Consider the following 27,576-nt stretch of genomic DNA (forward strand, 5'->3'; position numbering starts at 1 on the left):
CCTTATTGCTGACACTTAACTGTGCCTCTTGTGGATTCCCCTGCAGCGCTGTCGAAATTCTACTTTTATTTCTCCCTCTGGCTGCACTGCAAGAGGATTGATGTGTTTACTATGCTTCAGTTTGTGAATAAATAAGACTCAAAGCAATTCCTATTTATTCATCTCCAGTGCAGCTGAGGCTGAAGAGAAAGGGACTCATGAGTCTATGTCCTCAGTCCCTTTCTCTGCCTCAAATATGAGAATTCAGGGGTCTGTTTAGACCTCTGGTATTTCAGCAAAGCCCCCCCAACAGGGCAGTTAAAATGAAAAATGTATATTCAACATGCAGTATATATATATTTATTGAAATATATTTTGAAATATATTGAATACAGCCAACATTGTAGCATTTCAACTATATGTCAATGTATTTGGGAAGAATATTTTTAAAATATAATTCAAATATATTTTTCTTCCATATGAGCACCTCCTTTAGCCCCATAACCAGAGGTGTCATTTCTGCCATGGCTGCAAAGCATAGCATCCAGCCATGGCATTTTAGCAATAAAATATTTTTGATATTTTATAAGGGGGGGCAGGGGGCTGTCAGGAAGGCTGTACAGGGCCCTTTGAATTTTAACAGCAGCCCTGCATTCATGTAACCAGTTTCCTATCCATGTACATAGTTTCCTCTAGTCCAACAGACATTATTTTCTAAATTAAACATTTATTAGGTACAGTATTAAATGCCTTAGCAAAAGCTAGATAAACTACATCTACTGGACTTCCACCATCTCATTTCTCATTTACTTTCTTTTAGAATGATAACAATCGGTCTGATAAGAACATTCTTTCATAAATTCATGCTGGTTGTAAAGTTTTAAAGTAGAACTTTACCCATAACAACTTGATTATAAATCATGTTCGTTAGCAATTAACATATATTTCACATTAAATTTTGCTACCAAAATTAGTGTGTGCTATAAATTGCCTCCAGCATTGTTCCTGTTTCTTCCTGCTGGAGGCTGCCATTTTGCTGAAGCCCAGAGCCCCTACACATCAGTAAATCATAAAGCAAAACTAAACCCATTAATTTAACAGTTTAAAAAAATTGTTACATTTCTGGAATGCCAGAATTGCTAACTGTCACATTTGCATGTGTCCTCAACCAAACTGTCAGACTATCAAATGGCTGGAGTTATAACTGATCACTTGTGCAGCACCATGGCAGTTGCAGATCAAACAGAAGCAGCTTCCTTGGCTGTAAAGGATACGAGGCTTTAAGATGGGCCTCTAGAAATTTGTCACTGCCTAAAAATGCTTAAAAATGGAGATCAACTGAGCATATGCAAAGCAGGTTAGGACAGCGTATTACTGAATTTTAAACAGCTATACCTGCAAAAGGGGCCAGCCTGAAGTGATCTAGCAGGACTTACTTTTCTGATTAACCGCTTCCCGACCACCCGACCACAATGTATTGCAGCCGGGCAGCAGCTACAGGCAAAGTGACGTACTCGTACGTCGATCTGACTGTACTAACACAAGGGCGCGCAGCACCCCCCACCACAACTGCTGTATCTGGCGGACACAGCGAAATGAAGATCACTTGCGCACTACCGCACTCACACTATAGGTCACTGATCACCGCCATTACTAGTATAGTGTTTGTACAGATCAATATATTGATCATGAACAGAACTACTAGTGCTTCCTTTGTATAGTGTCCCCAAAAATGCAGTGTTAGCAGGATCGGCCCCATTCGCTGCCAGCACTAGCATTTAGCCCCTCAGCTGTTTTTCATGGAAGATTTGTACCAATTGATTATGGGCCAAGGCAATTTATACGCACAGCAATACATCACCGCCCACCCAAATTCAGCTCTTGCCAGACAATTTGTATGGAAACCTATCACGGTTTCTGAATTTAAAACTTTTTTGGGACTTACATTCAACATGGGCAAAAGAATGAATTGCGGTCACATTGGCCCACAGACTCCATTCATCATATGCCTGTGTTCTCTGCTGTTACATATATGCCCAACATGGACCAGCAATGTACTGGTACGTCGCTGGACTTTGAGTGGTTATACCGAGATGATTTCTGCAGCTACAGGCATCATCCTGATATCATTTTTTTCAGCTGTCAGTCTGCTTTCATTTAAAAGTAATCCTAGTGACCAATTAGCTGCTGAATTGTTTTTACGAAAAGTGAGAAGGGACACCCCCCCACCTCCTGCTGCCTTCCACAGTTTTTTCTTGGGCTCTCCTGCCCCACAAGGGAATCCGAGAATGCATCTGGCAGATCCGCTAGCTGACTATAGATCTGATCAGAGTCTAGAATGACTTTAATCATCTCTATAGTCTAAGAAATTGGAAGCTAGGAGCATTTCATCACTATAGTTTTGCAGGATATCAACAGAGCCATTTGTAAATATGGAAAGCATCTGAGCACACCGATCTTAGTGAGATCAGATGATGTAAGGACAGAGGAGATATCTAGAGTCTAACAGACCCCAGATTTCTCAAAAAAGAATACCTGTCAATGCCTATTGCAGTCAGAGGGGATACTTACATTCCCTGTGATAGCACTAAAAGTGATTAAAAAAAAATAAAGGGATCAAATACCACCAAAAGAGAGCTCCATTTGTGTGAAAAAAGGACATAAATTTTGTTTGGGTATAGTATTGCATGACCGCGCAATTACCAGTTGAAAAAGAGCAGTGCCGAACAGCAAAAAAATGGCCTGGTCATGAAAGGGGGTAAATCTTCTGGAGGGCAAGTGGTTAAAGTTCCACTTTAATGTTTACATTGTCTTGAATGCTACACTCTATGTGCTGTGTAGTACTTTACACAGACCTGACACCTGTACTGTATACACTGTTTTGTATATTACCTAGTCCTCACCAAAGTATTTGTTTTCTTAACAGTTGATCATTGCTGTGTAGTTTGCAGATAACGAAGTTCTTCTTCAAGGTAGGCTCAGAATAATTTTTGTTTAATCTTTAGGCTTATGTAAATGAGACCTTTACTCATAGCACAGTAGTTATGGAGTATTTTGTGGGTACAAGTACTGCAGACTATGTACACTATATACACTATGCATGCTCAGGCTCTCTTATGCAAGATTTGACTCTCTTATGAAAGTCTTAAAATGATTAAATACTCCATTGTAATCTATGTTAAAAGAAAGGATTTCATGTAGACAGCATTTAGATATGTTACACTTACACTTTAATAATGATATTGGTACCCACTAATAAACTAAAACGATGTTAATTTAATAGTCAGGTAACCTGACTCAACTCTTCTGCTAAAGGAAACCTGTGCTGAGGGAATCCATTAAAGTTGGTTTCCTCTTCTGAGAATGCTAGTTGCCTTGATGTCATGCTAATCAAATGAACTCCATACTTTTTTGAGGCACCCACACATATACAGGTTGGCAATTGTGACTTCTTCTAATCTAGATACTTATTCTGGGTCAGTGGTTTCAGCAATAATGCAGATAAAAAGCAAGACAGACAGTATTCTTAGAAGCATTGCAGCTCTATTATTTCTGCTCTCATTGGTTTCCTTTATATAATTTTTAACTTATGCCCTAAAATGGTCATTTTGGTTTAGAGAACATTTTTTAACCAAGTACCATTATTGTAAACAAACTATTTTCATACCTGCAGGTTACTCTCCATTTCATCATATACCAATTCCATATAATGTGATCGATTCTGCAAGGCAACACTGGCCTGATGGTGTTTTGTACTCCACTCTGCATACTCAGTGGCATCTACCTCTTTGAACCCCAAGTTCTCAGAGTCTCTTCACCGAACATCTACATAATCAAAAGAGATATGCAGCACACTGGTAGATAAATCTTTAATAAATAAGAGACAGCATCCCTCAATCACACACCAATCTTCCTAAAAGCAACAACACAATAGACAGCTGTAAACAGAAATTAGGATCAATAGGCAAAATAAATGTTACACTGTATAATTTCACAAATTTCACAGAAAATCAGTAAACAGTTCCTGATTTGTCACTCACTATCCAACTACTTTGAAAAAACGATTATTGGAGAACCATGGATGCTGACATTAATGACCTCTCCTTCTCATAGTGGAAAATGTCTGCCAGTCATGTTGTTTGGTTGCTTCAATATTTTTACTATTTTTACTATACAAATAGGGAATTTTCAGATCTTTATACTTTTTAGGTAGCACTCATATTTATCTAGTGACAGGTTTTCTTTAAAAGGAAAGTAAGGCTATTTGCAAAGTTTTCCTTTTCAAGAATAATGCGAAATATAGCCCTGTATGACATACTGCATTCTATAAGAAAATAATTCTCAGAGGAGTGTATCATTATCTGCTTTCGAGAGTTGAAGATGCCCCTCTTCTAGCAGTAATCAGATGACACATTGCTCTTATGTAGCTGGCTACTGCAAACAATATATTTCACTTTGCCTTATACTACAGCAGCATGATGTCAATAGAATGGCACACAATGTAATTATTAATGGTAATCAAATACAGGAACATTGCTACTCGGTAAGAACTGAAAAGGTATTTTTTATATCACTAAATATTTTGGTCTGGCACTGAGAGTATACAAGTGTAATTTTAGGCCTTATTCATTTGGGCTAATTTGATTCCGCAGCAGACTCCTGCAGCAAGAATTTGTATATTCTTGTAGCTGGAAGCACAATGTGGTCCCAGACAGTTGCAGCCAGGAAGCCTGTACCAAGCTAGGACAGGCTGACAGAAGCTGCAGCTGTCTGTGATCCAAAGTATTAATGTGAAGATAAAAGAGACCTGGTTATAATGGAGATTCATGGTTGTCACATACACTCATTTTTTAGCGCCCATAGGAACATAACATTCCTATGGAAAAATAGCCATCTAATTTAGGAAAGGACAAAAAGTTATACAGACCGACAACTATCATGGTAATAACTTATCGTGGATGGGCTAAACTGCCTCTAACTTATATGGGGGACATTTCTAAGTGAAACATTTAATAAAAATGAAACTCATTGTATATTATGGCCAGTTTTTAGAAACCCAATGTGCATGCTTATTAACCACCTGCTCCTGAAGAATATCCCAGGTGCTTCCACTGTCTTCACAAGAGGCATTGACTGGCTCCGCATTGAGGTATTTGATAAGTCATTGTTGCAATGTAAGCAAAATTATGACATACCGTATATATTGGGAGAACAATGGTTACATCTATGAGAAGGTAATGTATTTATTATTATTATGGATATTATAGATAAGCCTTTCTCTAGCCCAGGGGCAGACTGACCATTTGGAAACTCGGGCACTGTCCGAGGGCCCGGGGTCAGTAGGGGGCCCCATGAGATGCCCCTGGTACCTTTTTCATAGGCGTTTTTGAGTTTGGGCAAGGACACAAGGGCCCCATGATCCCCTATTGCCCAGGGGCCCCATGAGTTGTCAGTCGCTCCTGCTCTAGCTTCCCAAGGAAGCTAGGCTGTGAACCACATGGAGAAAGGATGTCTCTCCTCTTCAGCAAGCAAACTGATAACTGGATCACTAAAAAGGCAAAATTTGCACATAATAAAATTTTGTAACATAAGGGGATTAGTCATAAAGAGAAGGTTGTTTTGTGTAATATCTGTTTAAACATATACGTTGTTAGTTTTATAATAATATTTTGTATTGTTTTCTACCAAATAAAAATTGTAAGAATTTTTTATCAGGGTGTTAAGATTAATGATTACACCTTAAAAGCCCTGGTGTGTAGTCACCCAATCAGATTGTGAAGGGTGGGGGAGGCAGGGAGACCATAATGTGGAGAACTGGGAGAGAAAAAAAACTAAAATATTATATTCTAGAGAAAAGAGAAAAAAAAAGGCAATAATACTACATTGTTGAGGGAGTTAGAGAGGGAGCAGCAAGACTTTGTAGTGATGGGTAAACGGTCAATATCAAGTTTGTTGTGACAAGGAAACCAGGTTGCGTTGGAGAGAAGCAAAAGAAGTCATCAACCCTGTATTGCAAAGGAAGGAGAAAGGATGCAGATTGACTAGATTGTGGAGGAGGTAGGGGAGGAATTTGATAGTGGAGGTGGGAATAGGAGTGTCCAGCGAAATCAAATTGTGATAACATATATGATAGCACAAAGAGCAGGTTAATATACTGTATACTTTTAACAAAACTGCATTTTGGTTCTTGTGTAACCTCATAAGAAGGTCAGGTTGATAAGTGGCCCTGCACTTTGTCAAGAGCTGTGAGTTTGACAGCCAATGGGATATGCTCAGGATGGCAGTTTATCAATCTCCTTTTCACACAGTAAACCCTCACATGACCACAACTGTATATTTCTGAATTCTGAGCTTTTGTTGGTTCTGCTCCAGAGCAGAGACTGCTGTCTATGTAGTCCTCTCTGTTGAAAATTCACCTTGAACGTATGGATTTGGCGATTACAGTCTTGGAGGGTCATGAGCAGGAAGTGGAGGATTTACACGCAGAGCTGGACACCTTAAAGATAAAAAAGGAAGATATGGAGAACAGGGCCGGTAGAGATAACCTCTGTATTTGTGGCATGCCTGAGGTGGTAACTGATCTACAGGGTACTGCTACTGCCCTTTTTCAGGAACTGGTTCCTGAGATCCCTCTGGAACATTTGGAATTTGATCGTATTCACAGAGCTCTAGCCCCCAAACCCACGGAGGGCCCCCCGAGGGACATTATTATTAAGTTCCACTATTACCGCACTAAAGAACGCCTCCTGCAGGCGGCTCAAAACCGACCAACATTGGAATTCCAGAGTAACTCCCTTCAGCTGTTTGCTGATTTGTCTCCAGTCACAATAGCAAAATGCCGCACCCTGGGACCCTACCTACAAATTCTACAGTCAGCTGATATCAAATATAGATGGGGGTTTCCATTTAAGCTCTCCTTCTCCTACCATAAGTTCTCCTTCTCCTACCAAGGCCAACAGTTCCAGGCTTAATCTTCAGCGGATCTTCATCGTCACTTCTAGGAACTGAAACTTGACTTGCCACCATCCCAGACTGAGGAGGCTTCTTTCCCTGCAAGCTTGCAGTGATCTCAATCTTCCCTGCAAGTAACCTCCACTGAGTCAAAACAGCTCTCAAGCTCTTCGAACCCTTTAGGCCCAATGATTCCAGGAAGTCTCTGATGTGTATCCTGCTGAATTTCCTACTTTTTTCCATTTTAGCAGTACGGGTGATATCGCCCTTGAGTACTCTTTTTTGTAGATTTCCAGCTTCTGTACGGTCATGTGATATATTACCTCTTTTACTGGGGCCGATACCCTTATGGACATGTTAGCTTTCCTTAAGACGTCCTCACATCTCTTGCGGTTGATGGGCGACACCGGAGGTGGATATTCTGCCATGGGCGAGACCCTGCTTATTGGGCGTGACCCGTGAGTGGTCTCGCACATATGGCTATCCTGCATTTTTACCTGCCTCTGTGTCACTCGTTGACTGCAGTTCATATAGACTTAGTCACCATTTGATGATTACTAGGTAGTGGAGTAACTTAGCCTATGTTGTTTGCTAAATAATTTCTTGTTCTAGTTAAGCCGAGTAGTTCCGGTGGACCATTGCGTCCCCCCTCAAGCTGGTGTGTGGATTGGACTGTTGTCCTACGCGCTACCCACAGCTGGTTGTAATGTTTTTTGTGCTGATCTTATTGCGTCAAATGTATATTGCCTGTATACGAGATGGTTTTACGTCTTCTTCTTTCTTCCTTGCTTTTTTTTCCTTTTCCTGGTTTGTTGTTCTGTGTACCTTGTGTTTTCACCTTATATTTTTCAGGGCTCCAAGGGATCGTGACGGAGGCTAGTCCTTTTTTTTTTTTTGGCTACCATGTCATTAAATTGGTTGTCCCTGAATGTTCAGGGTATGAACTCCCCCCAAAAGAGTGAAGATATTTAAGTTCCTCCGGGCTCGCCTCGTGGATATTGCTTGCCTACAGGAAACTCACTTTTCCGCCACATCTAGCCCAAAGTATTTTAATGCCCGCTACCTTCAGGTTTTTCAGGCTACTGGCCCTACAAAACAAAGGGGAGTCCTCACTGATTTCCATAAGAAAACCCCATTTGTTTGTGTGAAGCGTATTGCGGACCCGAATGGTAGGTATCTTTTATTACAGGGTACAATTCAGGATGTAGATGTCACACTTTTGTCTAATTATGCTCCCAATGTTAATCCCGGACCTTTCTTATCGCATGTCTGCTCCCTTCTGGTGGTTCACCCACCTCTTCTGGTAGCGGGGGACTCAAATTTAGTTCTGAATCCAGCTCTTGATAAGTGTCCCCCAGAGGACTCTAACCCCTCCATTGCAGCCAAATCTTTTGCTCAAACCTTACGGACTCACGATTTGGTAGACTTATGGCGTGAGGTCCACCCTGGGGGGAAAGACTACACTTATTACTCGCACCCTCATGACTCTCACTCCAGAATTGACCATGCTTTAGTCTTATGAAAACATCTTCCTCTTGTGCGCTCCATCTCTATTCTTACTGTGCCGTGGTCTGATCATGACCCCATTTTCACTGAAAGAAGTTCAGACGGACGTTCTGCATAAATCCTAGATTGTAAGCTCGAAAGAGCAGGGCCCTCAAACCCCTATTGTATTGTTACTGTCTTGTCTCATGTTCTGTCCCCCTTGCTACTGTACAGCGCTGAGCATACCCTTTGGCGCTATATAAATACTGTATAATAATAATAATAATAATAATAATAAATCTGTGGAATATTTTCAGCTCAATTCAGGTTCTGAGTCTTCATCAGTGACACTGTGGGAAGCGTACAAGGCAGTCCTTCGAGGTCATATTATCCGAGTAGCCTCAAGGCACAAATGGGAGATAAACAGCATCAGCTTGAAACACAATTAGCTACTGTGTCATCTCAATTTAAACAATCATCGACTCCCTCAAACCGAAGGTTGTTGGACCAGACCCGCCTGGAATTGGATCTTTGCTTAACAGATGATGCCGAGGGCTCCTGTCACTGGACACGTCAGTTGTGGTACAGCAAAGTGAATAAACCGAACTCTATGCTAGCACGCAGGTTGCGTTCTTTTACGCACAATCCAAAACCGATCTCTTTCCGTACTCGACATAATGTCCTAACAAGTAATCCTGAAAAGGTTTTGGAGAAGTTTCAGTACCGCCTTGCTAAACTTTACACAGACCCTACTCGAGCAGAACCCCATGCTATCTCGACTTTTTATCTCGTTTGTCTTTGCCTACTCTGACTCAAGCTCATAGAGATTTGATGGACCGTGGTATTCAAATATCGGAAGTTTGCGCTGTATCGCCGATTTGAAGACTAGCAAACGTCCAGGACCTTATGGCTACATGGCCTTGTACTATAAAAAACTGGCTGATGTTCTGGCCTCTCACCTCGCAGCCATGTTTAATGCGGTGAAATGAGGTTCGGCCTTTTCCCCCGATTTGCTGACTGCCAACGTGGTCATGATCTCGAAACAGGATCGGGACCATTCCTCTTGGGCAAATTATAGACCAATCTCTCTTATCAACATCGCTATGAAAATCCTTACAAAGATTTTAGCTACCGTTTAAACTATTTTCTTTCTCGTCTGATCAAAAAAGACCAGGTGGGCTTTGTCCCCCATAGACAAGCAGGGGACGCAATCAGACAAATTTTACAGTTACAACACCAGGCTCACACTCGCAAAATTGAAATGATGTTCTTATCCCTGGATATCAATGAGGCTTTCAACACCTTATCCTGGCCTTACCTCATATCGGTACTTCACCAGTTTGGCTTTGGTCCCTCGTTCCTGCATTGGATTGTGTCGCTATATACGTGCCCCCAAGCAAAACTCAAATACTATGGTTTTGAGTCCTCGACGTTTCCGATTGGTAGAGGAACTAGGCAGGGTTGCCCGCTCTCTCCCATATTATTTATCTTGGCTTTGAAGCCCCTAGCAGAGGCTATCCGTATGCATCTCAATATTAAGGGGCTGGATGTAGCCGGTTCCCAGCATAAGCTGTCATTGTTTGCGGATGACATATTGCTGTCTGTTACTAATCTGGGGGTTACTCTGCTCAACTTACTGGTGGTTCTAGACAACTTTGCTGTTCTTTCAGGCCTCTATGTCAATCCCGCTAAATCTAAAGCCATGTCTATTACCCTGTCCCCCACGCTACTGGCAACTCTGAAGCAATCATTTTCTTTTCAATGGCTTTCGGTCTTGCCACACCTGGGGATTAAGATCACCCCGTCTTACGAAGGACTGTATCAGGTTACTTTCCCCTCTGTCTTTAAGGACTTGAGGGATATGTTGTCTTCTTGGGCTCATCTTCCGCTTTCGTGGCTCGGAAGAATTAATGCGATCCGTATAACTTATCTCCCAAAATTATTATATGTGTTTTGGGTTTTACTGATCCCTGTCCCTTTGTATATCTTAAGCATTCATCAACTTTCATCTGTCTTTTCTCTGGGGCTCCTTCCGCCCTAAAATTAATAAAATAATTTTATTAGCCCATAGGAATAAAGGTGGATTGTCTGTCCCAAATCTTCATGCATATTATTTAGCGGCAAATATAGCCCCACTAGCCCATCTTCATGCGTCTCACAATATTCCCTTGTGGGCCACAGTGGATCTGATGGACTCCCACCCGACGCCACTTTCTTCTTTGCTGTGGCTCCCCCCTGTTCATAACCCTTCAGCTCTTAGTCCAACATTAACACATATGTTTCTACTTTGGGACTCCATTAAATATTCTGCTGGTCTTATTTCAGTTCACTTACCCTTGATGCACCTATTCCACAACCCACTGTTTCCCCCGGGCCTTGACAATCCTGGCCAGTTTGCATGGTGGCCAGCCCATGGCTTCAATGATGTACACTCCATGCTCTCTCCTACCCGGATACTCACTTTTGCGTTTGACTTTGCGTTCTTCACATGATATCCCGTTGAGGGAACATTTTAGCTACCTCCAACTTCATCACTTTCTTAGTACATTATTATTACATTATACGGGTCCCTATAGGCTGACTCCCTTCAAAAGTCTTTGCAGGCACAGGCCTCATGCACCAAACTTGATCTCCCTTGTCTACTCCGCTATCATTTCTTATAGGACTCCCCCGGTTTGCTCCTATCATCAGCAGTGGCAATCAGAACTTGGTGGTTGTCTAGATCAGCAAGACTGGCAGATCATGACTCAAGCATTGTCTAAATGCTCGAGGAATGTTATTATACTAGAAAATGCCTACAAGGTCCTTTATAGATGATATTATACGCCTGCCCGACTGGCACATTTTATTCCCTCATATTCTCCAACTTGCTTTCAGAGTTGTCAACAAATAGGTACCATGGCCCATATTTGGTGGACTTTCCCCAAGGTATGCAGACTATGCATTAGGGTCAATGCTCTTCTACGCACTGTGCTACACACGGAAATTAAGCGTAACTCATATGAGGCACTATTTTTTAAACCACTAGTAGGCCTACTCTGTCCTGAGCGGCAGTTAGCATCGCATCTATTTATGGCTACCAAACTGACAATCACAAGAGCTTGGAAAACCCCTCTTCTTATCTTTGAAGCCGTTAGGAATCAGATAATTTTATAATAGTTAATGAGAAGCTAATGGCTATGCTGTTAGATACCCACACTAAGTTTTTGCAGATCTGGCATCCTTGGATTGATGTGGCTCAACCGTCTAGATTTGACCAGACCCTCCTGTCGATATAAGACTATCCTTGTGCGATCCCCTGGAGCCCTTTCTTTGTCTTTACTATTCTTGATTCTTCTTTCTCCGCTTTTCTCTTTTCTTTCCCTTTCCTTTTTTCTGTTTCTGTCAGTTTTTATGCTATATGCACTGATTGCGATACCCCAAGAGAACTGTGCCTGTAATGTCTTATACACCGCTACGCGTTACGTGCGCATGCACATCTTCAGAGGTATGGAACCATCATCATCAACCAGATGTGCATGCGCATGTAACGGGTAAGGAGGAGCCTGGACGTCGAGACACTACGCCGCCGGAGCCACGTGGAGGCCCGGCGGCCATCATTCTAACTGTTAGGGTTAGTTTTACTGTCACATCTGGATGACACTTGCCGTTTGAATCTGGTATTACTGTCTTTAATAAAGCTGTTTATTCTAAACATACTACACTATGGGTGTCCTTCCCTGACTCCCTTGGAGGAGTACCTCTTTGCAGAGTCTATATTAGGAATCCAAGCATCCACCTAAGAGGAGGAAGAATTTTGCTCTGCACCCTTGAGGAAAGGAAAGGCCAATCCACGGTGACCAGACCTGTTTCTTGTTGACCGAGGATCCATGGGCTTTTGATATATACTGCTTATGTATATCCGCCTTCTGGTGAGTGCGCATTTCTGCTACTTCCTCACGGATCACCTTTGTGGATTTCTATTTGTCACCTGCCACGTTTATATGAACTGGACTTACAGTGGACAATTTTCAGATTTATTACTTAGCGCTGCACTTTTATTTATATTATAATGTTCAGATGGTGGCACAGCTTTTCTACCATGTGAGTGACTCTCATGTGATTGGTTCTCAGAGTGGTCACATGATCAGAAGCTAGTCCCACTGGATCCTGTTCAGAGGTTGGAAACAAGAGCTGTTGGCTACAGTGTGCTGGGAGCATGCAGTGAACGTGCACTTAGCACACAACTTCAGATCGCTGAGGACGCATATACTGTTTGCAGTGGTTGGGCGTTAGAGTCCATTTGTCTTGCTGCATCATATATGTTTCAGAAATATTATTAATAGGAGTAGATGACTGTAAATTTATGGAAAAGTTCAGCTTTAAAATTCAAGTTAAAGACATAGTTTCTGCATAGCAATAAAGTCAAGCAGCTATTTAAACAATATGTGAGCTGTCTTATTTGCCAAAGAATTTGTGACTTTATCCAACTATTTCAGATGTCACAGCAAAGAATATGACACATTTTTCTGTTAGAGTTAGGCAGCCCACACATTGATCATTTTTTTCATTCAACCAACCATTGAATGTGTGGATGGGAAAATCACTCCCACTGAGCTATTTTATTCTGCAGAGGGGGGCCCCTTGGCACTGATCATTCTGGAAAAACATGACAGGCTGGTTGTACACAAATCAATTGATAAATTGACTTGTGTACAACCAGCTAGTCCATACGTGAATCGAAATTCGGCCAGTCACTGCTGAACTTGCTGAATTTCAATCTATGTAGACTGGCTTTAGGGAATTCAATAATGTCGCCTCCTAATGCACAGACTGGTGTTTGAACAATGAAGAAGCAGCAAAACAACTCATCACAGTAAACAACTGTTCTCATTCTCCTCTCATCCTGTCTGCATGTTCCCTGTTAGAACAAGTGTATGCAGCAGAATCTGGTAAGCTGCTAGTACTGCCTATCCCACACCCAGTTTGAGTGTTATTGGCTGGCTTTCCAATTTATTTAATTTCCAATCAGCTATTTAGTACTCACCTCCAAAGCTTTTTCAGTTATGTCCTGGTTCTCACAATGAGGATGAAGTCGCATTAGAATAACATCATCTGCTCCCTTAGTGTAAAGTTTAATCTTTCCTTCTGGATCTTTAACTGTTATTAATATAAAACATACATCAATGGAAATTTAGGAGTAAAAAAACAAACAAATCAAAATGTCAGTATGCTCACCCAATACAGACATCCTCTTGCGGACACTATTAAAATCAAGAAGAGCCAAGACATGGTAGATTTTTTCAACCCCAAGTTCATTTGTAGTGATAGTGTCTTGTGTCCGGGATATAAAAACATAGCCAAAGTTTCTTGCTGCTGTAACTAAGGCTTCTTCATCAGGACTTGCTGCCTTATAAATCAACTCATCTGAAATAAACAAGAGAGCAAAGAAATCCAGAGTTTTTCAATGTCTAGAGCAGGGAACCCAAAGCTCTTTAGTTCTTCAACCACTCCATGGTTGATGAACTAAAGAGTTTTTGATTGTTCATAATCCCCCAAACATTTATTATATAAAATAATTTAATAAGTATGACTTTAAATAATGGTACTACTATTATTGCTACTATTACTGCTACTAGCTATTATTATTATTATTATAGCAGGACATAACTGTATCTGAGCATCACAAACTAAAAAAAAATGTTTTAATTAATTTTTATTATTCAAAGCAAACGCACACATCCATCCATGTTGCTATGCTTTATTTTTTGTTGAAATCACTTTGAAAAACATCCCCAGCATGTCTAGTCATGACATATGATTCATTCAGTATTTACTTCCTGGAATTCATCTGCCGTTAGCTAAGGCACACAGGCAGGAAGGTGTGCTTAGCTGAAAAATTCCCTCCTCCCTTGCTAGAGATGAAAGAAAAAAAATGCTTATAAAATTCTTGGGAAGTTTGACATCATTTGGCCTACGCAAGAAACCAGGAACAGCTGAATAAATGTAGAAAGAAGTTTAAAACAAGTAAATATAATATACCTAACTACCTATTCAGTAAGGCTAGCAGAAGAAGGATTAAAATGGTTGATTCAATGTAGATTGAAAGATGAAGTTCTGTTATATTATTATAATTATTATTATTATTATTATTAATAATAATAATAATCATAATAATAATAAGCTGTGAAATATGTTGACCCATCCTCCGGGTATCAGAAACCAATATTATGGATATTACCAAGTTGAAATTTTAGTAAATGAGAGCTGTTACTTGGCAATCATTCCTATCACTCACTAGAAAAATGGCAGTGGGGGTGTACAGTATGTAGTGAACACACGTATATACTTCCCTGAGGGGTTAAGGGTCACATAACACAAACCGCACTAAGACAACCCAAAGCCAATTTTGCTAGAACCTGACCATCCAATTCTGGGTAATACTGACTCCAACTGACCTTTCATTATTTATTGATCAACTATTGACTCCCAGGCAATTATTAACCCTCTTTTGATTCCTTAGTTCTAACAACTCTTCGGGGTCAATACTGACCACTTTGAAAAACCCTGGTCTAGTGTAATACAGTATACTAAAAGTGGTCACGTTCTATTCATCAGCTAGTCTAAATTTACTATTCAGTTAGTTTACCAGTAAATGTTATCAAAACAGGTTAAATTATGTACTTTTTTAAGCTAATATTTCTTTTTACATGATCTGTTAATGTCCAATGCCAGACAAAACATTTTGTGTGGGTTGGAGCAGACGTGGGAAAGGGTTAAAACCTTTGATCTGATCTGATCTTTATTGTTGATCTTGAGAAGAAGGTTCTATGGGTTTAGAGTAGTTGCATCAAATAGTTGGTTGTATAATAAACTATAAAAAGCAACAGAACTAGGCAGAAATAGGCATTATAGTTTTAGAAAACAAAACTTGTTGATTTAAACATTTTTTACTATTATGAAAAACGTTCTAAATTCAGACTTGATGGAGGTTGGTGCCTCATTGGTGATTAATTTCTAAAACAGGAGAATACTTGCTCTTTTAAATGCAAACTGGAAATGAGAATACAAGATGTTTCTAACTTGCAACTTATGTCCCCTGGCATATAGACTGCATCTTACCTCCGTTACTATCCGCCATGACCGTGTGACAAATTGAAAGAAGCCGGAAAAATTCCTTCATGATGTCATCCTTGTTCTGGCAAACTGTATCAATTAATGATTGATCAAAGAAACTGAACTTGGTATCAGCATATTTATTCCACCTGAAGCTTACTGCCTGGGAATTAAGAATCCATTTATTAACAAATTTCACTCATCCTCATTGTTCATTTGAGATTTTACATAAAATATTAATAAACTATTGCATATTCGAAATCTCCTGATACTAATCCCAATCAAATACTCTGGTTTATAAAATCTCATCGCTGCAAGATAATAAGTAAACTGGTAACTTTTTGTAGCAATTTGTGAATGTTACTGCTGCAGGGGTAAATTTTTTGCTAGGCATTTGGTTGGCGGTTAGTATTACAGTCAGCGGTTTAAAATCAACTGTAAAGGCAAAGGCATACCTTCTAACTATATGAGATGGGAAAGGGGGATACCTATTCGTAAAAAGTATGTAGGCTAAAGATGCACCCTTCCCACACCTCCATTAGATGGAGAATTATTACACAAAAAATGATTGGTTAAACCCACAAATGCTTTTTTTTAACCACTACTATTCCTTAAAACTGGATTTTGAAATTTAAAATTCAACAGTTTAGAAATTGGATAAAATGTTTACCATCATAAAACACTTCTTGATAATAAAAAAAGTGCATTTTTACATGTATATGCATCAGAGCAAAATGAGGGAAATCTGACGGATGGAGGGACTTTTACAAAAGAGTGACAATCCCTTTGAATCAGAGACAGTTGGGAGATACAGTATGTTGAGGTTAGAGTAATGGTTTAAGAGGTTTGGTGATGTTTTAAAAGTTTGGTTAAAAGGTCTTTATGTACACCTGTCTTGAAACAAACACATGCATAAAATGCAGACTACTAGAGATGTAAAAGCTGTGTATTTCCAAGATTAAAGTTACTACTACATACAGTGAGGAACAGAAGTATTTGAACACCCTGCAATTTTGCAAGTTCTCCCACTTAGAAATCATGCAGGGGTCTGAAATTCACATTGTAGGTGCATTCCCACTCTGAGAGACAGAATTTAAAAAGAAAATTCAGGAAATCACATTGTATGATTTTTAAAGAAGTTATTTGTCTTGCACTGCTGAGCATAAGTATTTGAACACCTGAGAAAATCAGTGTTAATATTTGGTACAGAAGCCTTTGTTTGCACACACTGCAACAGGGATTTTGTCCCACTCCTCCACACAGATCTCCTCTAGATCTGTCAGGTTTTGGGACTGTTGCTGAGCAACACGGAGTTTCAGCTCCCTCCAAGGACGTTCTATTGGATTTCGGTCTGGAGACTGGCTAGGCCACTCCAAAACCTTGATATGCTTCTTACAGAGCCACTCCTTGGTTATCCTGGCTGTGTGCTTCGGGTCGTTGTCATGTTGGAAGACCCAGCCACGACCCATCTTCAATGCTCTGACTGAGGGAACGAGGTTGTTGCTCAAAATCTCAAAATAAATGGCCCCATTCATCCTCTCCTTAATACAGTGCAGTCATCCTGTCCCCTTCGCAGAAAAGTACCCCCAAAGCATGATGTTACCACCCCCATGCTTCACAGTAGGGATGGTGTTCTTGGGATGCAACTCATCCTTCTTTTTTCTCCAAACACGATGAGTGAAGTTTAGACCAAAAAGTTCTACTTTGGTCTCATCTGACCACATGACTTTCTTCCATGCCTCCTCTGGATCATCCAGATGGCCACTGGCAAACTTCAGACGGGCCTGGACATGTGATGACTTGAGCAGGGGAACCTTCCGTGCAATGCATGATTTGAAACCATGATGGCGTAGTGTTCTATCGACAGTGACCTTTGAAACTGTGGTCCCAGCTCTCTTCATGTCATTGACCAGCTCCTCCCTTGTAGTTCTGGGCTGATTCCTCACCTTTGTTATCATCAGTGATACCCCATGAGGTGAGATCTTGCATGGAGCCCCAGTCTGAGGGAGACTGACAGTCGTCTTTAGCCTCTTCCATTTTCTAACAATTGCTCCAACAGTTGATATATTTTCACCAAGCTGCTTGGCAATTGCCCCGTAGCCCTTTCCAGCCTTGTGGAGGTCCACAATTTTGTCTGTGGTGTCTTTTGACAGCTCTTTGGTCTTGCCCATGGTAGTAGTTGGCGTCTCACTGACTGTGGGGTGGACAGGTGTCTTTTAAGAGCTCAGACAGGTGCTACTAAGCTAGATTAATGAGTGGAGTAGAGCTGGACTTTTTAAAGGCACAGTAACAGGTCTTTGAGAGCCAGAATTCTTGCTGTTTCTTAGGTGTTCAAATACTTATGTTCAGCAGTGCAAGACAAATACATTCTTTAAAAATCATACAATGTGATTTCCTGAATTTTTTTTTTAATTCTGTCTCTCAGAGTGGGAATGCACCTACAATGTGAATTTCAGACCCCTGCATGATTTCTAAGTGGGAGAACTTGCAAAATTGCAGGGTGTTCAAATACATCTGTTCCTCACTGTATACCATATACTGTACATACAGTAGTTTAAAGGAAATCGGTTTTAATGTACCTTGTTCTCTGGGTAAAAGCATTATAATGTAAGCAATTGCAGCAAAAACATCTTCTATAAGGTTGCATCATTAGACTGTTTACGCAGTCCACAATGTAAAAGTGAAAGTAATCTAATAATGCCAACTTCATAAACATTACTTGAAGGAAAATGAGGTAGGCATTGTACATATGATATGATGATGTACACAGATAAAGAGAACAGTGGGGAGTAGAATATGATAGGCTGAATAGGGCATTACATCGTCACTTTCCTTTCCTTTAGCTCTTTTCTTTTTTACAAAAAGAAGAATATTGGGCCCATTTAACTAATGAAATATGCACAAAAATGACAGATATTGTAGGTATTGACAGGTATTGACACATATTATTTTTTTTTATTTCTTCAGTACCTGTAGACTCTTCTCATCATTTGAACTGGTTCCTGAAAAAATACACACATATTAGTTATATGTTAAAGAGCATGCACAGCTACTAAATTATCAGGAAAAATGTAGATTCTCTATAAAATGACAAAACTGACATTTGAGATCATTATTTATTAGTAGCAATTACCATAAATGTTTCCATTGATGCAGCACTTTTTGAAAGTCATTATGTTCTCTGTCAGCGTTCCTGTCTTATCAGAGAAAACATATTCTACTTGACCAAGCAAGTCATTCAGGCAAGTAGACCTGGCTTTGGCTGGAGTGTTGTTCCTCTCAAAATACATTTCCACATCCCAATCAATGTACATGCTGTGGACTAGATGGATGAATTCTAATCTATAAAATGAGCATTGATATTTTAATACAGTGTTCATTAAAATAATAGAAATCATTCACTGCAAAATAAACAATAGTAAACAATATGATCTTGGCATTTATTATACTGAGATTTCCTTCTGTTCTAAATACAAGGTGGTATCAAAAAGTTCTGAGACAAGTTTTGTAACACACCAACAGATGGCAGCACAAGGCTGCATGCACAGTCACAGGGACTGCCGATCTTTAAGTCATTGTGCCAAAAGACATCAACCTGTGTACGTCAGGAGCTGTGCAACTGGTGCTCTTCTGACCACATGTGTTAGCACTTCTGCTATTTCATCATGGACAGCAAGTTAGAACAAAGTGCAAATGTGAAATTCTATGTGAAACTGGGCAAATCACTAGATCTCTGCAATATTGTAAAAATGGTGACCTTTGAGCTGAATCATCATCTTAAGAAGCCCTTAAAAAAAATTATGGCCAAAGACTTTTTGGCCACACTTGCCCTGTAGTTCACAGGAGTGCATTTATCTTTGCTATCATGTGACCCACAACCAGCTGAAAGAGGGCTATTGCCTAGACATGCGTGATTCATTTTGAATGGAAATTCAGGAGAAATTTTCATTATTCAGAGATTCACATATATACGAATCTCTGAAACACAATAGTAATGTATTTCAACTAATCCAAAAACAAATTATAATGAAACAGTGAATTTATTTTATTCATTTGTTTTATTGGGATGACACAATGTGATAATTTGAGCCTTTTGGTGATGTTTTAGGCATTCGAACTAACATAAAAACAACAAATTAATCTGAAATTAATTTTGTTCCATTCATTCTTTCAGATCCATTTAATTTTTATTTTGCATTAACACTTTTCATTATTATAAAAAATGCGCTACATTTGAAATGAAAACATATCTAACACAGTAAGGTATAAAAGTGAAAAAAGCTGATGATTCCTACTTATTGTGTTTGGGTTGGATGGAGGTGGATCCATCAGAATCTCCAAATCATAACAAATGAATCCGAAATTAATTTTGTTCCATTTATTCTTTCAGATCCATTATGCTTTTATTTTGCATTAAAGGATAAGTACACCCGTTTTCAGGGTGAAACATGTAACATGCTCCCACTGCTGCAGCCTTTGCTGATGTCGGCTTGCAGTTCTCAATGAGTTCATGCAGTCTTCCTGTGTTAAAATATATGCTCATATGAGCTACCAGCACACAGATTAAACTGTTGGAGACCTGGATAGCACCAGTGATCTGCTGATCGCAGTTGCAATGCTTTACAGGCTCCAAAAAAAATAAAATAATACAAAATCCACATTTTTTACCTGCAAAAGAAACCGTGCATTTTTTAAGTGAACTTATCCTTTAATATTTTTCATTATTATGAAAAAAAATCAGCTTATTCCATTTCTCTTTGTGTAATCTCCCGAAATAACGAATTAACAGGGTAAAATTAATATAGCCAATCTTCCAAAATACACAAAACACATCCGAATATACAAAACGAATCTGAATATATGGAACTAATCTGAATATACCAAACAAATCCAAATATACTAAATAAATTCTGAAAATAAATAATTCTAACATAACGAATATGACAAATCAAAATTATTAACTGAACTAATGCATCTGCAATTAAACACATTTTTTCATCGAGCATATCTCTACTATTGTCCACTATCAGCTGCCAGGGCAGAGCCAACTCAGGTTCTAGAAGGCTCCCGATATTAATGCCAGAATCCACCCAGGTGCCTGATTGACAGCTGGCTCCACCTCTCAGCATCTGGCTGAGAGCTAGAGCCATCTGTGCCTGCCCCCCTCCCCTGCTTGCTGCTTCAATGATAACAAAGCTCAAGTCTTTGAGGACACATGGGTGTAAGCCATTTGGTCCAGGTTTTTTATTCACCTTTAGTTGAATAACTGTTCCTGGTCCATATCTATTTTGAGTTATTGTGGTTTATTGCAGGCTGTGGTATCATTATTCCCATTATGGACTTTTTCCTATATATACACAGATGTAAAGAAGTTATTTAATAGATTTCCTTTCTGTTTGTTCACAGTCACCAACTCTAATCATGTGTGTGGCCTATATGCACATACCTGATCTTTTTACTAATAATATACAGTATGTAAAAATATTTGGGGCCATCTTTATGTTTTTTGCAACCTCCATTTTGTATATTTGTGATTTTTCCTTTACATATTTTGCTATATTCTTTATGACGCCCAGATAATGAAAATATTCCATCATTTTATTATTTATGTCATTTTCCTATTATTTATGACTTTTGTAACTAATGCTTTCAATTTGTCCACTATCTTTTCCTAGTTGATGGCTCATGTCACAGAGCAGACCCTGCTTACGTATCATTTACTGTGCAAAAACATAAAGGAGGATGGAAAAATATCTTCATTGTCTCTACAAGTGGATTGAGTGACAGAGAAAAGAGGTTTGGTTTTTACACCAGTTCTTAAACTTGGCAATGCTGAAAAGGTTGCTGATCCTGGGAGATTTAGCAAGACAGCCCTCAAAAGCACAGTTCTACTACAAACAGAACCGTTTGCTCCTCACATGGATTTGCTGATTTGAGCCATGTATCTACACAGAGGCGGACTGACAACTCATGGGGCCCCCGGGCAATAGGGGATCATGGGGCCCCTGTGTCCTAGCCCAAACTCAAAAAAGCCTATGAAAAAGGTACCAGGGGCATCTCATGGGGCCCCCTATTGACCCCGGGCCCTCAGGCAGTGCCCGAGTTTCCAAATGATCAGTCCGCCCCTGTATCTACATTACCTGTTTGCCAGATTATTTTGCTTTCTCTAGGCGATATCTTGCTCCTTACATACTTAATGCTGTCCTTATCTTCCCTACCACTTGTTATCGACCCTTAGCTTGTTCATCAACTACCTTTTCATCTGATCCTATCCAGCTACTACTTATTACTGACTTTTGGCTTGTTTTCTGACTATGCTTTGGCTTGATCCCTACTTGCTATATCTGGTTTTTGCATGTCTTGCTCACCTCTTGGTGAGGCAATCCTGAGGACAGCGACCTGGTGAATACCAGTTGAACCTGCATCAACCACTAGAAGGATCTGCCAGTATATTTAAGATTTTTTAAAATTTGCTTAGAGGAGTCTACTTACATGGTGTCCATATATATTCTGTTAGACGTGGTTTACTTAGTGGATAAAGAGATTATGTTTTTTTTTTTTTTATCCTACATTTTTCAATCATCTCACTCTGCATAGAATACATAAAGGTTTTTGTTGTGCACAGCAATCAAAACAGACCACTGTCACAGTTTACGTGCATATTTCTTTCTGTACTAAAAATCATGTTTCCTTACGTGATATACATTGACAATGGTACAATGGTGCTCATCAGTATAGTATAACTCCAGAAGACAAGGAATGCATTGTAAGCTGGTGTTACATTAGAAGGTAAAGGTGGTATGTAACTGTGCTTTTCTTGAAACCATATAATCCAAAATCCTGATGCAATGGCTAGTGACATGGAGCATACAATTAAAATCACAAATACCTATAAGACAAAATATAAAATGAACTTTAGTTTCAAATCTAAGTGGCAACGTTTTGTATTACAGTGCATTCAGTGTATGGGGTGCACGCTCTCAGCACATATATTTTTTGTTAATTGCACGCAAATGTGCGGCTGCTTGACTTCTAGGCCCAGACGCTGGGAGGCCACACATTTGTGTGCTGCTGGCATGAAGAGGTTAAGCTCCTCTTCTCAAGAGAGAATAAATTCAGTTCCTCTAATCTTTCCTCATAGCTGAGCTCTTCCATGCCTCTTATCAGTTAGATTGCCCTTCTCTGTACTTTCTCCAGTTCTCAATGTTCTTTTTGTGAATTGGTGCCCAAAACTGAACTGCATATTCCAGATGAGGTCTTACTAATGCTTTGTACAGGGGTAATATGATATCTCTCTTTCTGGAGTCTATACCTCTTTTAATAAGAGAGGATTTTGCTCACTTTAGAAACCGCAGCTTGGCATTGCATACCATTATTAAGCGTGTGATCTACCAGAACCCCCAGATCCTTCTCCACCATTGATTCCCCCAGTTGTACCCCCCCTAGTATGTATGATGCATGCATATTCTTAGCCCCCAAGTGCATAACCTTACATTTATCAACATTAAACCTCATTTGCCACATAGTTGCCCAATTAAACAGTTCATTGAGGTCAGCTTGTAAGTTGGAGACATCCATACGTTATTCCACTGCACAGCTTGTTGTCATCTGCAAAGACTGAAATGGGATTTTTAATCCCAGACCCTATATCATTTATAAATATATTAAAAAGTAAGGATCCCAACACTGAACCTTGGGGTACACCACTAATAACCCCAGACCATTCAGAGTATAAATCATTAACCACTACTCAGAATACGATCTTTTAGCCAGTTTTCTATCCATTTACATATGGATTATTCCAAGCCTGTAGACGTTACCTTACACATTAGCTGTGTGTGGGGAACTGTGTCAAACGCTTTTGCAAAATCCAAGTATACCACGTCCACCGCCACCCCTCTGTCCAAGGTTTTGCTCACCTTCTCATAAAAAGAAATCAGATTTGTTTGACAACTTCTGTCTTTCATGAATCCATGCCGTCTCTTGCTTAAAATATTTTTTTTCTAGCAAGAACTCATCTATGTGCACAGGCAGCTTGAGTCTGCACCAATTCTTCAAAGACGGAGTGCTCTTATCCAGAGACCTCCTTCTAAATAAATGGCCTACCCTGACCTTAACGCAATGGATGTATAGACAACTCCACCAGTTTATTCACAACTCACCCCATCTAAAAGAATATACTACACCATGTTCCAAATTATTATGCAAATTCTATTTAAGTGTCACAAAGATTAAATATTTTGTTTTTCAGTTTAACTCATTGATGGCATTGTGTGTCAGGGCTCTTTTGATCACTGAAACAATCTCGGACACCTGTGATAATTAGATTGGCCGGTGAGCCCAATTTAAGGAAAAACTACTAAAGGAGGGTGTTCCACATTATTAAGCAGAGCACCATTTTCAAGCAATATGGGGAAGGCAATAGGATCTCTCTGCTGCCGAAAAGAGTAAAATAGTTCAATGCCTTGGACGAGGTATGAAAACATTCGATATTTCACGAAAACGTAAGCGTGATCATCGCACTATTAAGAGATTTGTGGCTGATTCAGAGCACAGATGGGTTCGTGTAGATAAAGGCACATTGAGGAAGATTTCTGCCAGATCCATGCATCGGATCAAGAGAGCAGCTGCTAAAATACCATTACATAGCAGCAAACAGATATTTGAAGCTGCTGCTGCCTCTGGAGTCCCACGGACATCAAGGTGTAGAGTCCTCCAGAGTCTTGCAACTGTGCATAAACCTTTTATTCGGCCACCAATAACCAATGCTCACAAGCAGAAACGGCTGCATTGGGCAGAAAAATACATGAAGACTAATTTTCAAACAGTCCTGTTCACTGATGAGTGCCGTGCAAACCTGGATGGTCCAGATGGATAGAGTAGTGGATGGTTGGTGGACGGCCACCCTGTTCCAACAAGGCTGCGACATCAGCAAGGCGGTGGTGGAGTCATGTTTTGGGCCGGAATCATGGGAACAGAGCTGGTCAGCCCCTTTGGGGGCCCCAAAGATGTAAAGATGACCTCTGCAAAGTATGTGGAGTTTATGACTGACCACTTTCTTCCCTGGTACAGAAGGAAGAACTATGCTTTCCGTAATAAAATAATCTTCTTGCATGACAATGCACTATCTCATGCTGCAAATAATACCTCTGCACCAATGGCTATTATGGGGATAAAAGGAGAGAAAGTCATGGTGTGGCCTCCATCTTCCCCTGACCTCAATCCTATTGAGAACCTTTGGAGCATCCTCAAGCAAAAGATCTATGAGGGTGGGAGGCAGTTTACATCCAAACAGCAGCTCTGGGAGGCTATTCTGACATCTTGCAAACAAATTCAAGCAGAAACTGTCCAAAAACTCACAAGTTCAATGGATGCAAGACTTGTGAAGCTGCTATCAAATAATGTTATTAAAAGTTTGATTGAAATAGCTTTTGATTTCAGTAAATATGCTGCAAACACAACAAATGACAATTTTCAGTTCTTTACAACCTATAAAGTGTTTTAAAACTTACTGTGCGTAATAATTTGGAACAGTGCATTGTAAGTCTTTTATGTTTAAAAAAAATACTGTTATCATTAGGAGGTTTGTTCAATAAAATTTGAATTGCACTCTTAATAGTTGATAACATGAGAATTATGCTGACTGTTATTTACATCAATTATTTAGGTAAATTCGAAAAATATAATTTGCATAATAATTTGGAACACGGTGTAGACATCTTACCCCCTTTGAGAAACTTTGCTCAACGAACTCTCCCCAGAGATGTTATATCCCAGCTTTATACTTGTCTCGAAAACACCATGACCTCTCAACGAGGAAAAGCTTGCAAGGCCTGGAGCGCTGACCTACAACTCCAACTATCGCCAGAAGACTGGGACCACATATATGAACATACATGAACACATACACAAAGGGTCTATATGTGTCTCCACACAAGAAAATAACTTTAAAGTTTACTCTAGATGGTATAGAGTTCCATCACTGCTTCACCGCTTCAACTCCAACGTTTCAGATTTGTGCTGGAGATGCCATCAAATGACGGGTACACTCCTGCACATTTGGTGGGAATGCCCATTGTTGCAACCCTTTTGGGGGAAAGTTCAATCTACAATTGCACAAGTTACTACGTATGCCCTAGACCTCTCCCCCGCACAATTTTTACTCCACCATACTGTACTTCCATTTCGGACATACCGCAAATCATTCGCCATGCACATGGTAAATGCTGCAAAGCAATGTATCCCAGTCCATTGGCGCTCAACACATGTTCGCATTATACGAGAATGGTTTGATAGGATCGACAAAATGGAGGAAATGGAGGAACTGATTTCTGTAGCTAAGGAACATCCTGAGAGATTCAGGAAAACATGGGCATTCTGGAGTCATTTCAAATCCACTCCTACCTATCATCTAATAGTAGACGATCAATCTATACCCGCTGGCTGAATGTCCATCTACAATGCTGTATGGGGGAATACCCTGATAACCGGGGACACTTTTATCACACATAAGGATGGTCTGTAGATCTACATCACGACATGCCTTAAGGGGTTTTTGATCCACGTTTTGCCCCACTGACCGATCCTGCACGTACCATATTCTAAGCTTTATTACTACCTTTCTGGCTTGGCTAATACATGAGGATGTAATCCTTTTTTGGGAGGAGAGAGGGAGGGGAAAAGAAAAAGAGAAAAAGAAGGAAAGGGAAATTTTGTTTTATTACCTATACACTCTACAGCCATTTTACCCCTTGCGCTCCCCCCCCCTTTTTTTTTCCCCATATTCCACCCACCATTTCATCCTACAGTTCTCTTCCTTACTGTTCTTCTTTCTAACCTCCTTTTTTCACACCTGTCATACACCTGTATCATTTATTCTTTACCAACCAATTAGAGCATTTACCTGCACACAGATGTGACTAACTTCAACCATATCATATATTCAAGTTATAAATACGTAAACCATGACCTTCACAGCACCCAATGCTTTCCCTACCCTAATCATCACATTACCTCACCATTAAAAAGTTGATGAGATTCAAGACGAGATAACATACACCAACATCGCTTCATCAATTTTCCTCTTGGTATCCACCATTTTGCATTGTATGATTGATGTTATGTCCTACCCCATTTCGACTTGTATTACAGTTTACAATATGTCCCGTCTGCAAAACGGGAGGCAACATGTCATATCTATGTTCTGACTGTGATTTATAGCTGTATATGCTCTAAATGCTTTTTTATCTCCTAACAATAAAGTATTTTTGGAAAAAAAAAGAACTCATCTATGTGGTCTTTTATTAAACTCTCCAGTATCTTCCCAACTATAGAAGTTAAACTAACAGGTCTATAATTACTTGGTAAAGATTTTGACCCCTTTTTAAATATTGGCACCTCATTGGCCTTACGCCAATCCAGTGGTACTATGCCAGTCATTAAAGAGTCCCTAAAAATTAGAAACAATGGCTTTGAAATGACAGAGCTCAATTCTTTAAGGACCCGTGGGTGTATGCCATCTGGTCCAGCATTTTAGTTTTTATTTTTTCTGATTTATTGGCATTAAAAATATTTCAACGCTATGTAAAATAGAAATAAATTATAACAGAATCCTAACAGCTGACAGTAGGCCTTAAAGGTAAAAAACATGCTACTACAGCTTCTGTCAGTTAGTACTCCATGTCAGTGGCATGAAAGAATAGGTACAGTTTACTATACAGTCCAAAACCTCTCTAAGGTTTATTAAGTACATGACAGGTATAGAAATAATAATCACTTTCAGAATGACATGAAAATCAGGCAGTATATAAATAATATACTTACAGTGGCTACAAGATAATTCATCATAATGTCCAACTTTGTTTTCTTTACATTAACCTTTCCACAGTTCATCATTATTTTGGTGTCAACCCCTTTTGAAGAGAAAAAAAATCCATCACTATTAATTAATACACAGTATTTTGTAACAAACTCTTGTTTCACAAAATATTGCCCAGAACTGCAATCTTCAGTATCTGCACTGAATCACAGGTAGTCTTTGTATTTTTTTTAATGTTCAGCATTTAG

At 39.7% G+C, this 27,576-nt stretch overlaps 1 protein-coding gene across 1 annotated transcript in view; it reads right to left on the bottom strand.

The window, feature by feature from the left end:
- The window catches only part of ATP8B3 (ATPase phospholipid transporting 8B3), a 217,822-nt gene that overhangs the window by 125,217 nt on the left and 65,029 nt on the right, over positions 1–27,576 (bottom strand). Inside the window, 9 exon segments of the mRNA XM_089687466.1 lie at positions 3,647–3,777; positions 3,780–3,804; positions 13,442–13,554; positions 13,633–13,821; positions 15,517–15,673; positions 18,481–18,512; positions 18,644–18,852; positions 22,206–22,399; positions 27,334–27,422. Coding sequence (XP_089543592.1) covers positions 3,647–3,777; positions 3,780–3,804; positions 13,442–13,554; positions 13,633–13,821; positions 15,517–15,673; positions 18,481–18,512; positions 18,644–18,852; positions 22,206–22,399; positions 27,334–27,422 — 1,139 coding nt within the window.

Source organism: Staurois parvus, unplaced genomic scaffold (assembly GCF_062004578.1).
Source record: "Staurois parvus isolate SC_StPar_1 unplaced genomic scaffold, SC_StPar_1.0 ptg000425l, whole genome shotgun sequence".
Taxonomy (NCBI): domain Eukaryota; kingdom Metazoa; phylum Chordata; class Amphibia; order Anura; family Ranidae; genus Staurois; species Staurois parvus.